Source organism: Siniperca chuatsi, linkage group LG15, assembly GCF_020085105.1.
Source record: "Siniperca chuatsi isolate FFG_IHB_CAS linkage group LG15, ASM2008510v1, whole genome shotgun sequence".
NCBI lineage: Eukaryota > Metazoa > Chordata > Actinopteri > Centrarchiformes > Sinipercidae > Siniperca > Siniperca chuatsi.
In genome coordinates, this window is record NC_058056.1 from 17,864,308 (window position 1) to 17,877,674 (window position 13,367).

The 13,367-nt window shown below is 39.0% G+C and overlaps 1 protein-coding gene across 2 annotated transcripts in view; it reads left to right on the forward strand.

The window, feature by feature from the left end:
* The first annotated feature begins 1,184 nt into the window (after positions 1–1,184).
* LOC122862006 (uncharacterized protein C14orf132) overlaps positions 1,185–13,367 on the forward strand; it is a 28,284-nt gene continuing 16,101 nt past the window's right edge. The window contains exon 1 of one of the 2 annotated variants that reach the window (XM_044167155.1): positions 1,185–1,514. Coding sequence is in view for 1 of the 2 variants with exons in the window: in XM_044167154.1 (XP_044023089.1) it covers positions 1,488–1,514 (27 nt within the window). In the remaining variant the exon portion in view is untranslated. The remainder of the gene's footprint in view (positions 1,515–13,367) is intronic. The other variant, XM_044167154.1, reaches the window with a different exon arrangement.

Consider the following 13,367-nt stretch of genomic DNA (forward strand, 5'->3'; position numbering starts at 1 on the left):
GTAAAACCATGTTTTCATGGACCTGGCTTTGTGCACGAGGGAAACCCAAAAAGTCCAACCCCAAACTGTTGCCTCAAAGTAAAGTACTAAAATAACCTTTGTATGCTGTTGCATTGAGATTTTCCCTGAATTAAACCTGTAGTAGCTTTTTGTCTGTAATACAAATCAAGCAAACCTCATATCAAAAGGCCAATGATGCACCATGGGAATGGATTTTACAAAAGAAGTCTATTGTCCATACAGAAGTTTTGCATTTTTCTTGCGATTTATTAATACTTGGCAATCAAGCAAAAACAAACAAACAAACAAACTATGGCTCCTTTGACCCTTCCAGGTGCATGCTGGCCCTATACCTGCCTACCTATATGAACCAGAGATGCCTATAGTGCTGCCCAATTCTTACAAAAGAAAACAAAGCACTACCAAAATCAAATAAATAAATAAAATACAAACAAATAATAAATGGCTATTACAAGGAGTAAGGGGCCCAAACTTAGCCTCAGCTAAAGCTCCTCATTTAGCAACACTTTCCAATGTTGTGAAGGTATTTCCAGAATACTCACAGACTCTTCTGACCATCTGGATGAAAAATTATGTTAAAAAAGGAGGAAGATTTGAACCTTTTCTTAAGTTGGGACTCTATTTCCAAAACAAAGCTGGTAGCCATACATTTTATTTGTCCTGCTCAATATCTATGGCATGAACCCAAATTAAAACGTTTTATTATCAGTTATAAATAATGATGGTCAATTATTTTATATTTTCATACAAAAATCAATATATTTCTTAAATATGTAATTTCCAGCTACCTGGATAGGTGCTTATTTTTCAGGGGAAAAACAGATGCTCTTTCCACTTAAATGTAATTATAAATGAGAGGCACAAACTGGGGACTAGCTCAAACTATGAAAAACAGCCTCGGATCAAAAGTACACAAGAGTACATGGACATGGGTGTATACAGTATATATGCACACTACACGGACCTCCACGTCTCAATAATAAGATATTAGTAAATATAATATTTTTAAAGAAAGACAGAATGATAAGCAAATAAATAAGAGAAAAAGAGGCACAGAGAAGAAAAATGCAAATGAAGAAAGAAAGAGTGAGAGAGACAGAGAGAGAGAGGACTTCGTTACCTCCTGCGTTATGTGTGTGCGACAGTCCAGCTCCACAGCCGCCTCCTCTGCCTCTCTCACTCTCATGCCGTCTCTCGTATCCACATCTCTTCATCTCTCCGTCTGCGTAGCTTCTGTTCCTGCTTTCTGCTAGCCTACATCTCCTCATTTTCTCCTCCTCCTTTGTTTTCATTTTGATTCTTCATCTGCGACATGCTCCTCACGTGAAGTCCTTCAACTTGCAGAGCCTGTGGATGCCGAGTTAAAAAAAAAACAAAGAAGGCAAATGCTCTATCGGGGAATGAGAGAAAAACCTACGCACATTTGCATGTTTCATTGAGTGCGTTGGCTTGAACGGAGCAACAGTATGGATCTGTCATTCATGGCTGCGCAGGTGAGACATTTCTCCTCCTATTTATACATAGATGTATGTCTCGTCCGAACTTTTTTATTACATTTGTCCATTGATTTCATGGGCGTGGCCGGTCAACAAGTTCATGAGGCACTTTGACAATTTTAGATTTTCTGTACGTCTGAACACTATTAATTCAAAATGTTAAGAAACATACATTTACTTTCCTTAACTGGAAAATCAGTGTAGGCTATATTTCCATAATATCGCTAATGGGACTTAAACTGCGTTTGCTTTTGTACTTTATGGTAGGCTACTTATTTTCCCCCTACTGTATGGTAATGTTATTGTAGTGGTCTTTTAGTAAATAGTTTTGATGTAGCTATCCTTTATATAGTTTTAGACTTTAGGTTTTTTATAGTTCATTAAGCCATGTCTGACTTACTGTACTTTTGTGTGATTTTGTGTCAGAACCTAGAGCAAGTACTGTGATTGATTAAAAAAAGGAGCATAATTACATCAGTTAAATTTTGACTGTACAAAGTGCATTTCATACTGTTACTTGTTTTATTTTAATTGTATTTAAGTTTTGGCAGTTAAATGACACCTGTTTGACTGGACCAGGACCTTTGTGGCATATTGTGTTATTTGTGCTTTGAGTATGTCAATTGATTTTTGCTTCACAGAGAACGTGTGTTGTTGTGCATCTGTTTTGGACATGTGGTTTGTTTTCATTAGGAGCTGGTGTGGTGGGCTATTCCTCCCCTCCCCTCTCTCAGTACCTGGCTGCTTACGGTTTGTCTGGTGCCATCATACTTTGCCGTTTTATGTGCAACTGCTATTAAATGGTTCAGAGCATTATCTTTGCTGCCAATGACTGCTCTGTGGGCCAGACTAAGCCAAATGTTCCCAAATCTTTTTAAATCAAGGACCCCTAAATAGAAATGCATTGGAGCATGCAGCATGGAGCCATCTGCGAATACATTTTTATTCAGGATGACCTGATTGAAAGAAAGGTGGAGTAGTCAGAACAGTCAGTATTATTCACTCATTGTGCAAACTTTTAGTGATTCAAATAATCAAAATCAATGTAATACTTCGCATAACACTGGTGATACAGTGTCTTCAAGGACTTAATGTGCTCTTATGTTTCTAGAAACTTTGGTAGCAGTGCACGAGAACCAGGTTTACAGGCACTGACAGCAGCACAGTGAAGGAGGCAGACCACTGTCAGCATTCATGAGTTTTTGTGGGCGGTCAGTTACTCATATTCACAACTGGGAATACCACAGTGTTTGAAACCACTCAGCTGGAGCTGGAGACTTTGGTGCCAATGTAGTATTCTTCTGCCCTGACTATGCGTGTAGATGCACATCTATGCAGTGAGCTAAACACACTCCCAGTAAAGGTTGAAGACAAGGAGTTCTTTGACATCTTTACTGAAGGCAATTGTGAAACTGTGAAAACAGTATTGGACAACAATTTAATGATAGGCATTACAAATCAGAAAAAAATAGATACCATAAACACGAGTTAGACCTGATGTGTGGGAAACTAAATTCACAAAAGTATAAACTAGTAGTCAGATTAGTTACATTGTTCCACATGCTAGGGAGAAACAAAGTATTACCAGTGATAGATCAACACAACATGGAATTAATTTAGTAAACATACATATAACTAAGTTACAACTAACAACTGTTTTGGTAATCCAGTAATCAACCGATAATTTTCTCGATTAATCATGTAGTCTATAAAATGAAATTGTATAAGCGCTCAGAGCCGATGGTGACTTTTCAAATGTCTTGTTTTGTCCAACCAACAGTCCAGACCTCAAAGATATTCAGTTTACGATCACAGGGGAATAAGGCCCCGTTCAGACCAACTGGAACCGTTACTTTGCGATCGTTGTGACGAAAGATCAAATAGTTGATGCTGTGATAACTTTCCAGAGTCGTTAAATTCTGTCTGTGAGTATCAGTAAAGGTAGACAGAGTAAAATACTTAACAGTTATCCCAACAGGAACTAAACAGCATATTACCCTCAGACAGCTAGTTTAATGACTAATTTAGCAGTCAACTAAATCATACAAAATTACAAAACAACAATCACAAAACAGCTAAAATAAAAAGAGTACCTACAGATAAAGCTACAACAAGAGCCTTTGGAGAGTAAATACAAGATTCTTGCAAATATTTGTTTGGTCACAGATCTAACAAAATGCTGGATGTAATAATGTCAGTTAAGCTGTAACTCCTATGGAACTGTGCCATTAGTGGTTGTTACTAGCAACAGAATGTTCATCTGAAACCAACGGCAGGCGGCAGAATAATGTTAAAGAGGCCATATTATACTTTTTTGGGGTTTCCCTGCCCTTCATTGTGTTGTATAGCATTTTTGTGCATGTAAAAGGTCTGAAAAGTCACAAAACCCAAAGTCCGTGTCAAAGGGAGGTCTTCTCTCCCATAGAAAACACTGCTTGACACCAGCCTGAAACGCCTCGTTGGAATTCCACCACCTTGTTCCGTATCTTGATCATGTAACCAAGGCACACATTTATCACTGGCAGTGAGGCTCTGATCGTGCCCGAGTACAGGGACGTGCCCATCCATCCGCTTATTATCGAGTTATTCGATCGCTCTGGTCATAGTGCTAAAATTAAGTGTCTGACTATGTGAGACTACTCTGCTCAGGACTACTCTTCAAGTTTTTTGGAGGTTGTTCAATATGTCTCGCAGAAAGTGCTTTTTTGGGTTGTGAAGGAAAGTTAGTTTCTTGATGGACAGATGGCTTTACTTGTTGGTAAAGTAACCGCTAACTACTGCTAACCGCAGCTACTGTTAGCTCTGTTAGCCGTGTAGCTAGCGCTTTTAGCTAGCTGACTCTGCCCGGAGTGGGAGCTTGAAGTCAGGGCCTGAAAACCTCCTCCTCTTGGCGGTCCAAAGCTCCTGTGCTAGCAGCGTAAACACCAACACTCACTAGGGGCTCCGAGTCCGGCAGTCAGCTAAGCTAAAAGGACCACTAGCTGCATGGCTAGCTGAGCTAACTAGCAGTTAGCGGTTACTTTAAAGCTATCTGTCCATCAGGAAAAGCCGCAAATCACAGAGTTGAGGTAGAGCAGTCGAAGGACATCAGAGGGAAAACCAGAAAATATTTTCTCCATAAAATATGATCCAGTTTCACCAAAGTCAGTGATTAAAGTTATAAAAGTTGTGTGTTTTTAAGTAGGTTTGTAGTAAACAGTGAGGCCCAGCCCCCAGAAACACTCCTCTCAGGCTGTGTATATCATTTCCCCAACCTAATTCTTGTCTCATTTGTGGCCTGATTAACAGTAATATTCATCCAATTCAGTGCCTCATATTACTATTTTTCAAACTAAGTTACTGTAGCCGTCCAGCAAACCTGCAACAAATGCAGCAGTGTGCAGCTCCCAGCAATGGGTATATAACAGAACTGGTTACAGCGTCTCACACACCCCTTGGCAGGCTTCCTGGAAGTTGACCAATCAGAAGAAAGTGGGCTCTTAGGGGGGGGGCCTTAAAGAGACAGAAGCTAAAACAGCATGTTTCAGACAGAGGATGAACTGAGGGTCTGCATAAAGGGCCAGTATAAGATGAATAATTTTTTTGAATTGTGAATCATGCAAAGCTACTCTAGTGGAATCCCAGAATAAATATATAGAGCTGGAAATAAGCATAATAGTTCCTCTTTAACAGTTTTTGTGGATGATGACAACTATTTGATTCAAGGAGTCCTAACCTGGCTTAAATAAGGCTCTGGTTTGCTTCCAATTTTCCATGAACCCATTAAGCTACATCATGCTTATTTCACCCCCCAGCATCCATACACCTTTCTCCTCAAGAATGCAGCTCTTTCAGAAAGGTAATGGCAATTTTTTTCGGAGGTGAAATTCATTCCAGTGCCCTGAGTCACTCTGTAATGGTGACTGTGAATGAAGTCAGGAAAATGTCCCTGGAGTTTTGAAGATTGACTTCACAATGGATGATTTTTTTGCCCATTCATCTTAGTGTAGCTCTGCCGCCTGAAAATCATTGGACCTTCGCCATCACTTTGTCTTTAAAAGATGACTGATGCTGCCAAAAAAAAAAAAAAAACAAGGAAAGTTTAAGAACTTCGACTCAAGAGCTGGTTACTGATTTTCTCCCTGTAGCTGGAGAATGAAGAATGAGTAGTTCAGAGGCTGTAATGGTCGTGCAGTGTAATGTAAGAAAACACATTAAACTCCTTAGTGATATATATCTATAAGAAACTAAGCTTCCAAAACAAGAATGTGCATCACGTGTGCTCCATTATACAGAATAGCAGTTCAGACTGGCAACAATTGGCCATTGTTTAGCTGCATTTGTCACTCTTCTTTTTGTTAAAATGGTTTTGTACGATATCACAGAAACATGCTAAATAGCTCTCTCAATGTGTGTGCGTTTGTGTTTGGCAAATGATTTGCATTTGGCAGCGATGCCTCACTGGTCTGAAATTAAAAAGGGCATACTTCATTAGGTTGAAAGTGGTGGCATCCTCAAGCATTGCAAAACATGGATTAACAGGTCACAATCACAGTGAAGCTTTTGAATATTAAGCTGAGGGCAATCAGGCGATTTGTTCTTTATTGTTTCAAATAGACTGAATTGAGAAATGTTTCCGATAATTTCCCTTAACTCTTTAGAAATAGATAATAAGATTTATTAAACTTGATACTTGATATAACTTGAACTCTCTTATAGATCTCGAATTCCAGACCAGCTACTGTGATTAATCACATCATGTGCTTCTTTGCGCCTTGTGCAGGCTGTCGAAATTATTAAAATGGCAGATGTTAAGGTATGAGCCAGTGTGTTCCCCGGTTACTAACTGATGTTGAGGTCAGGTTTGATGTGTTGTAGACAGGCTCCAAAGCCATCCTGGGCATTTTGCCAGTGTCAGACTTGCTTCAGCTGACAGATCTGCCACACAGGGCAGCGAAACCCTTAAGGCTCTGTCTATCCGGTACACAGTGACCCACTGGCCTTGGCCTTTTACTCATTTTTGCATGTACGCACGTGAATGCACGCACAGACCTTTTTAAAAATGTACTATAGGCAACATTTGATTCCCATGCATATGAAAAAGGCACATAAGGAATGTTAAAAAAGGACTCTATGTGCATTTCCTTTCCTTTTCATTACTTACATGTCTGGACAGTTAACTCTTAAATGAGACACCATAGGTCTGTTTCCATATTCTCACTTCAGATGTTTTGTCTTTTCATGACAGGCCATGAGCATTTCTCATTACTCAATTATTCAGTGAAGCTGTGGCTCTGAGTCATTCTACCTGACAGGGTTGTCCTTCTCCGCTTGTGTTAGATGGGACAGATGAGAGTGAAAGGATGAGGATGGAGGGAGTGGCTGACAGCCTCAACACAAACAGAGCCATCTGTATTTATCCACAGCACCCAGACTAGATCAGACAGGACTGGCAAATACACTGGTGCCAAATAATAGGACACTAAAATAAGTGCCCAAAAGTCAATACAATCAGACTACATGATTTTAAAGTTAGTAGATGTGTTTAATGCATTCAGCTTCACACACGCACATGCAGCTTACAACCAGAATTTATTTGTAATTTGCAGAATTATTTGCAAAAGCTACTTTGATTGTGAGGTCAAAAATAAAATGATTGGACCAAATTAACTGTGATATAAGTGACATTTGACTGGAGAAAGAGTGACTGGAGACATAACGAGAAGACTTGTTTGTGCACCACTACCCCCTGATATGAAGCCAGATATGAAAATGCAAGTTGAATAGTTCACAGATGAGATTATTTTCCTATTAAACACACTTTTTTCACATAGCAGCCGCCTGTATCAAGACCATTTTTGTTCTCAATTGCATAAAAAATTCAATTACGTAATCATGTTATCTCACTGTGCATTCTTCATGCCCAGACTGTCCCTTTGAAAAAATAAATCTCCTGGTCTCTATAGTGGAGGCTTATTTGAAGAGTGTAATAATGGCACACCAGCCTTTTCATCTCTAGGAGTTCATTTTCCCTCTGGTCTTTTGTCTGCTTTTTCAGCAATTGGTTTTATATGAAAGCTGTAGTCTTGAGATAGTGAAAACTTGCAACAGCCCCCAATTTTCAGCCTTCTTCTACTTTTATGACCCTGCAATGTTGTAAACAGGTTGAGAAAATAACAATCAAAAAACCAATTAGAGCTGTCTGCACAAGAAAAATCCATGCTTTAAACAGATGAAAAGCAGGTGAATCTGTCTTTGTTAGGTCTACTTTGAGCAGTTTTCCAGGAAGAGCTATTTGAGGATTTGGAGCCTTTTAATTTCATTGTCATTCATACTTAGTTTTTTTTCCTTCCCATTTTTATCCCTTCATAGATATTCTATCATCGTTCAGATAAATCAGGCTTAAAGGAGCAATGTGTTGGATTTAGTGGCATCTAGTGGTGAAATTGCAGTTTGCAACCATTTGAATACTGCTCACCTAACCCTTCCCTTCCAAGCGTGAAAGGCCCAAACTAGAGCCAGTGTTTGGTTTGTCCGTTCTGGGCTACTGTAGAAACATGGCGGTGCAACATGGCGGCCTCCGTGGAAGAGGACCTGCTCCCTCTGTAGATAAAAATAGCTTATTCTAAAGTAATGAAAACACAACAATTTTTATTTTCAGGTGATTATACACTAATGAAAACATACTTCTGAATATTATATTCCATTTCTGCCAATAGATCCTCCTAAATGTTACACACTGGTCCTTTAAATTGTCAGAATAATGTTAAAAATCAAACCACAATGACTGTAAATTAGTTCTTTGTGTGTACTGTGTGCAGCAGGGGCATTCAATCACGGAGGGCCAGTATGCAACGTTTTAAAAAGTAGACCCTGTTAATGAGAAAACATAGATAAAGCCTTAAAGTGAATATGCTTGATGATTAATAAATGGTTTTTCACTGCTGGGTTGAAAGAAAGGTCAGGCTCTTCATAGCAGGGCCACTTCATAGTCAATCTCGGAACCCATTGGCTATCGTCTAACGCCGTTTTAGCCTCTGGGGGCAACGGCCAATAACAGATAATGGATATCCAGGCCAAGACTTCCTCCGTGTGCCTGTCATTGTTTAAAGTCTGATTGGCAATTGCAGAACCCAATGGCTATCGTCTGATGACGATTTGAATGTAGAACATTCAGAACAAACAGTGTGCTGCATATTGGTACGAGGTTTGCTTTGGCTGACTGTTGTCATCCTCCCCATAATCAAACCAAAGACTTAAATAGGGGTTTATGTTTTATAGCTGTTGCTGATAGTGAAGAGAGGCCCTGCCGCTGCAGGTTAAATGAGCAACCCCAGGTTCAGTCTCTTCCTGTTTAAGTGAGAAATCTGTATGCTCTCAATGGGAACAATAACCACCAGGAAATTGCATGTCTCAATTTTTGTTTCTGATAACTATTGAAGCAAGCGCCAAACAGCCTCATTACCAAATTGAACGTTTGCTAAACCCCTCCCCTGAACAGCAATTGTCCAATCTTTGCTTAGCAACTGGCACGCTAACTAGGCACGACAGGCCTTTCAAGCTTTCTATTTCTCTGAAAGTTCAAGCAGTGTGCATGGCTTGTAAGAGCGAAACTCAGTACATAAAAAGTTTGGATGGTGGTTTATTTATTTATTAATTTGTTTGCCCTCTTCAGAACCAAAAATACAAGCGCAAAAATGTAGAATGGGTTAAACAGTGTCTTCTCTAAGTAAGCCGCAAAGGTAAGCATGTCCGGCTAACTAGCTTACTACCTACAGTAGCAACCCAATGTTATTTTCTGTTAAGTCTAGGAGAATTTAATACTACATTATTTTGTGGGGTTACAGATTACGTTACATAAAGCCGCATTCACAACTCGGACATCCACTGTGTTGTATTTCCCCACTGTGTGGAAGCCAGTCGTAGATGCTACTATATCAGAGTGTAGGCTGACGTTACTGACTCTGTCCTGCTCTTTATTGGTTTTGGGTAAATTAACACTCAAAACTCCAAACTCCTTATCCGAGATAACGTTACATTCGCCAAACACATTGGTTAGTTCTTATCCTTAAAGTCTTTTCTCTTGTAACGTAAAGTGTAAACATAATGTTTGAAAATACAAACAAGTAAGCTAAGAAGCCAAACAGGGTTATGCCAGAATGAAACAGTCTGATCTTATCGTCAGTGCATATTTAAGATCTCAGTCAGCTGGAAACATTAAAAATTCAGGACAGTGTTTTTAACCAAGTCACTGAGCTAATGTTAGCTTAATTTGCTATCTGGCTATATCTGATAAAATCTGTTAGCATCAGTTGTCATTTTAGCTGTAAAAATTGATGGTCGCTGGCTACAAATAAGAAGCTGGCTTTTGTTTACGTCCGTCTTTAATCAAGGACCCATACTTTCAAAAATAACAGAATTTTGAGTGGTAAGTCTGCCACCATTATTGTAAACTGCATATGTGCCATGCAAGAACAGAAAGCCTGACAGCCTTAGCAACAGTAATTAAGGGCAGGGCTTACTGATCAATTACTGGTTAAAGTGGGGGACGGCTGACAGAGTACACTGATTAATGAAAATAATGCAACTCCGCTGCCACATTACTGTACATTATTTCCTAGTGTCTCTGTACTATCTTATTTTACAACATGTTTGCACTGTAGACGCAAACATCTCCCAGCTGTTTTGCACATGAAATGAATGACTGCATATTGAAAAAAGTCCTGGGGAGAATGAAAGGGAGACTTAGAGGACTGTGACAGCCCAGTATGAAGTAATAATATCGTTCCCTGATAGACCTAACCCCTTAACTGCATGATGCTTCCTATATAACTAAACCTTCTGATATTCAGTAGGTATGAATTATGTAATCCTACATAAATAATCTATTCTCCAACCTTCCTGAGATAATTTAAAAGCATCTTTATCCCTTGTATTGATATGTTTCCGAATAAAGCTGAGCTATGATGTGGGGTGAAACACTTTGATGAATATTGCCTCAGCCTGTTCGTCTTTTAAAAAAAGCTCCATGCTGACATTTTTGCCATTGAAGCACACGAATTTCAAATCTGAATTCAGCTCAAGAGCAGTTCTTTTGATGAAAAGGAAACACGGATGGAAATTAAGTGAGTTAAACAGTGAAAAGGCCGGCAAAATGCTGAATGGCAGCAGCTAATTACACACAGTTAAGGAGGAAGCAGAGATGAATTCTGATTGTAGTTAAATATCACCATGGCTGTTGTAATTTATTGGGATCATAATGCATTTTTTGGAATCATTAGCATGCTAAACATAAAGTAATAAAACTATGTGTGTGTTATGTAGTGAGTCCGCACAACTTCTCCAGTTTGCCAGGAGATGTCAATTAAAATGTTTTCATCCCTGGGTGCAATTTCAGTATATTACCCCTGTGAGTACAAACAGAATGAGTGAAGAATGATTTCGTGTTGGTCTGAACACATTTCTCAGACATCATTTTAAAAATGGGGTTTTCAGATTGTTTTCCATTTTTGGACAACAGAATTTCTGCTGCAGCTTTTCCACAATTTATGTCTGTTCTCTTTTGAGATTTAAAACCCTTCAAACAATGCCTCTGTGATAATACAAACAGCAGAAACCTGCTTTTGATTTGATCTGTTTAACTGGTCCTTAACTTTTTGAGTCTGACCTTGGGTTTGTTCAAAGAAACCTGCCCTGAAACCTGCCCTAATACATAGACATAGTGTACAGACAGACCTTGCTCTCTTTGTTTCCACCTCACTCACCTCTTGTTCAATCTGCAAAGGCACTGAAGTTATTTCGCACTTAATGTACCTTCACATCCCAAAAAATACTGTTGCCCTATGAGAAATATCTTTAGTTTGGAGTGCAAGGCAGCATTTTAGGTTTCAGTGACAGTCTCAGTATGCAGCCACAGCTCAAGAACAATTTGACTGTATCTACACAGCACCTTATTATCTGGGATTATGTGACACCCCCTTCCTATTAGAACTCAGTTACTGTATTTCAGTCTCATAGCTCATTTGTGTCATATGCATCTGATCATTTAGGCTACAAATGGACTAGTTTCAATTTCCCTGCTGATGAACCCCTCCAAAGCTAAATTACACCCCTCCTCTGTGCTAAACTACAATGTACTGTTGCTGTTGTCTGCAACCAGCTCCTGATATTTTACATCAGCTATTTTTGTCATACAGTAATAGCCAAGCCTCTCTTAATGCTTCACAGCTCTTATAATGTTTTATATAAAGCAATCTGATTGTGACCTTCTCATTTCAATTGCATGCAACTTTAATGTCCGGATGATGAATCAGGCACTTAGAGTACAGTCAGTTGTATTACTTATGGAAATCATTGGGAATGCCCGCTGGTATGCATGAGTGGTGGAGAAATACACCAACTTAGATTTTTCTTAAAATGCTGAATTTTTAATGACGCTTAGAAGGAGTTGTGAATCAATTCACAGCTATAGCTTCAAGTTTTTCTTTGCAGATGCTGTGTTGTGTTTGAGCTAAATACCATAATGTTGTATTCACCACAGTTTCAGTCACCAATCTCAGTAATTTGTATGGATCCATGGTCTTTCCGTTGCAACTGTGTTTCACTGTTCTACCCCTGAGCTATTTACAGAGGAGCAATAAACACATTACTTTGAGCTTTTTAATCATGATTTCAGGCATTTCGCTCCAGTCAAAATGACTGAATGAGTATTGAGCTTCTCCATGTTGCAACCTGTAGTGCAACACAACAATCTAGTGTGCAGTATGTACGTCACATATCCATTTGGGCTTACATCTACTTTGTAAGCATTACACAGCCCCTACAGAGTTGATGCTGTGTGGGATTACTGTTTACCCATCAGTGTGTAAAAAAAATTCAAACACTTGTATCATTTAGAAGCAATGATATTGTTTATTGCTGCAATTACTAATCAAAGACTGTAAACATGTTGTAATTGATTAATTTCACACCTGTTTATGATGCTCTCAATTTACATACAAACACACACATGAACAGACAAGGTTCTGTGCCCTGACGCCCACCTCATTTCACCCTGTGATATATATCCATCTCAGATTGTGAAAGACAGAAATATATTTATAGCCGTGATTTATGGACAGAAGGCCCAAATAAATACAGCGCCTTAAATTGTAAGTGTGTGTGTATTTTTGTGTGTAAATGCATGTAATCAGATGAATTAGGAATTCTTCTTTGCAAAGGAATCATTCTCATATGATTTTATTGTTGTGTACATGTGTTTGGTCACGTTATCCATAAACAAACATGTCTTTCCTTGATGACTCTTACTGTACTTGCACACATTTACATAAATACATGGACACACACATATTGTAAAAATCATATTAATTCTACACTGAGGGTATACCAAGTGAGGGAGTGCTGCTGAACTGTTACAGTATCTGAAAACACTGTAACTAGGCCAACATGACACTCGCGTGACAAATTCAGGACACCCCCACCCACCCCCTCCTCCCACAGGGAAAATACATACAGTAACCATTCATAAATGCTGATGCCAACCTATATACAGCACTGTAGCAGTTACACCAGTATAGGTGGTGAGATGCTAATTTCATTTTACAGCAGTTGTGGTGTTATGCTGATGGCAATTTACACACTATAGAAACATTACGAGTCAGTCAGGGCTTCAACAAAGACATTGGGCCTCATGCAAGAACATTTTCCACTTACTTTTTTCTGTGAGGTTTGCTTGTAGTGTTCTTAGTTGGATTCAGCAAACACTTAACTCGACAAACTTGTTATCATTAGCATAATCAACACCACTAAAATTGTTATATAAGGCTGTCTGATCTGCTCTGTTTGGGGGCAAGTTTCATTCACAAAAATGCT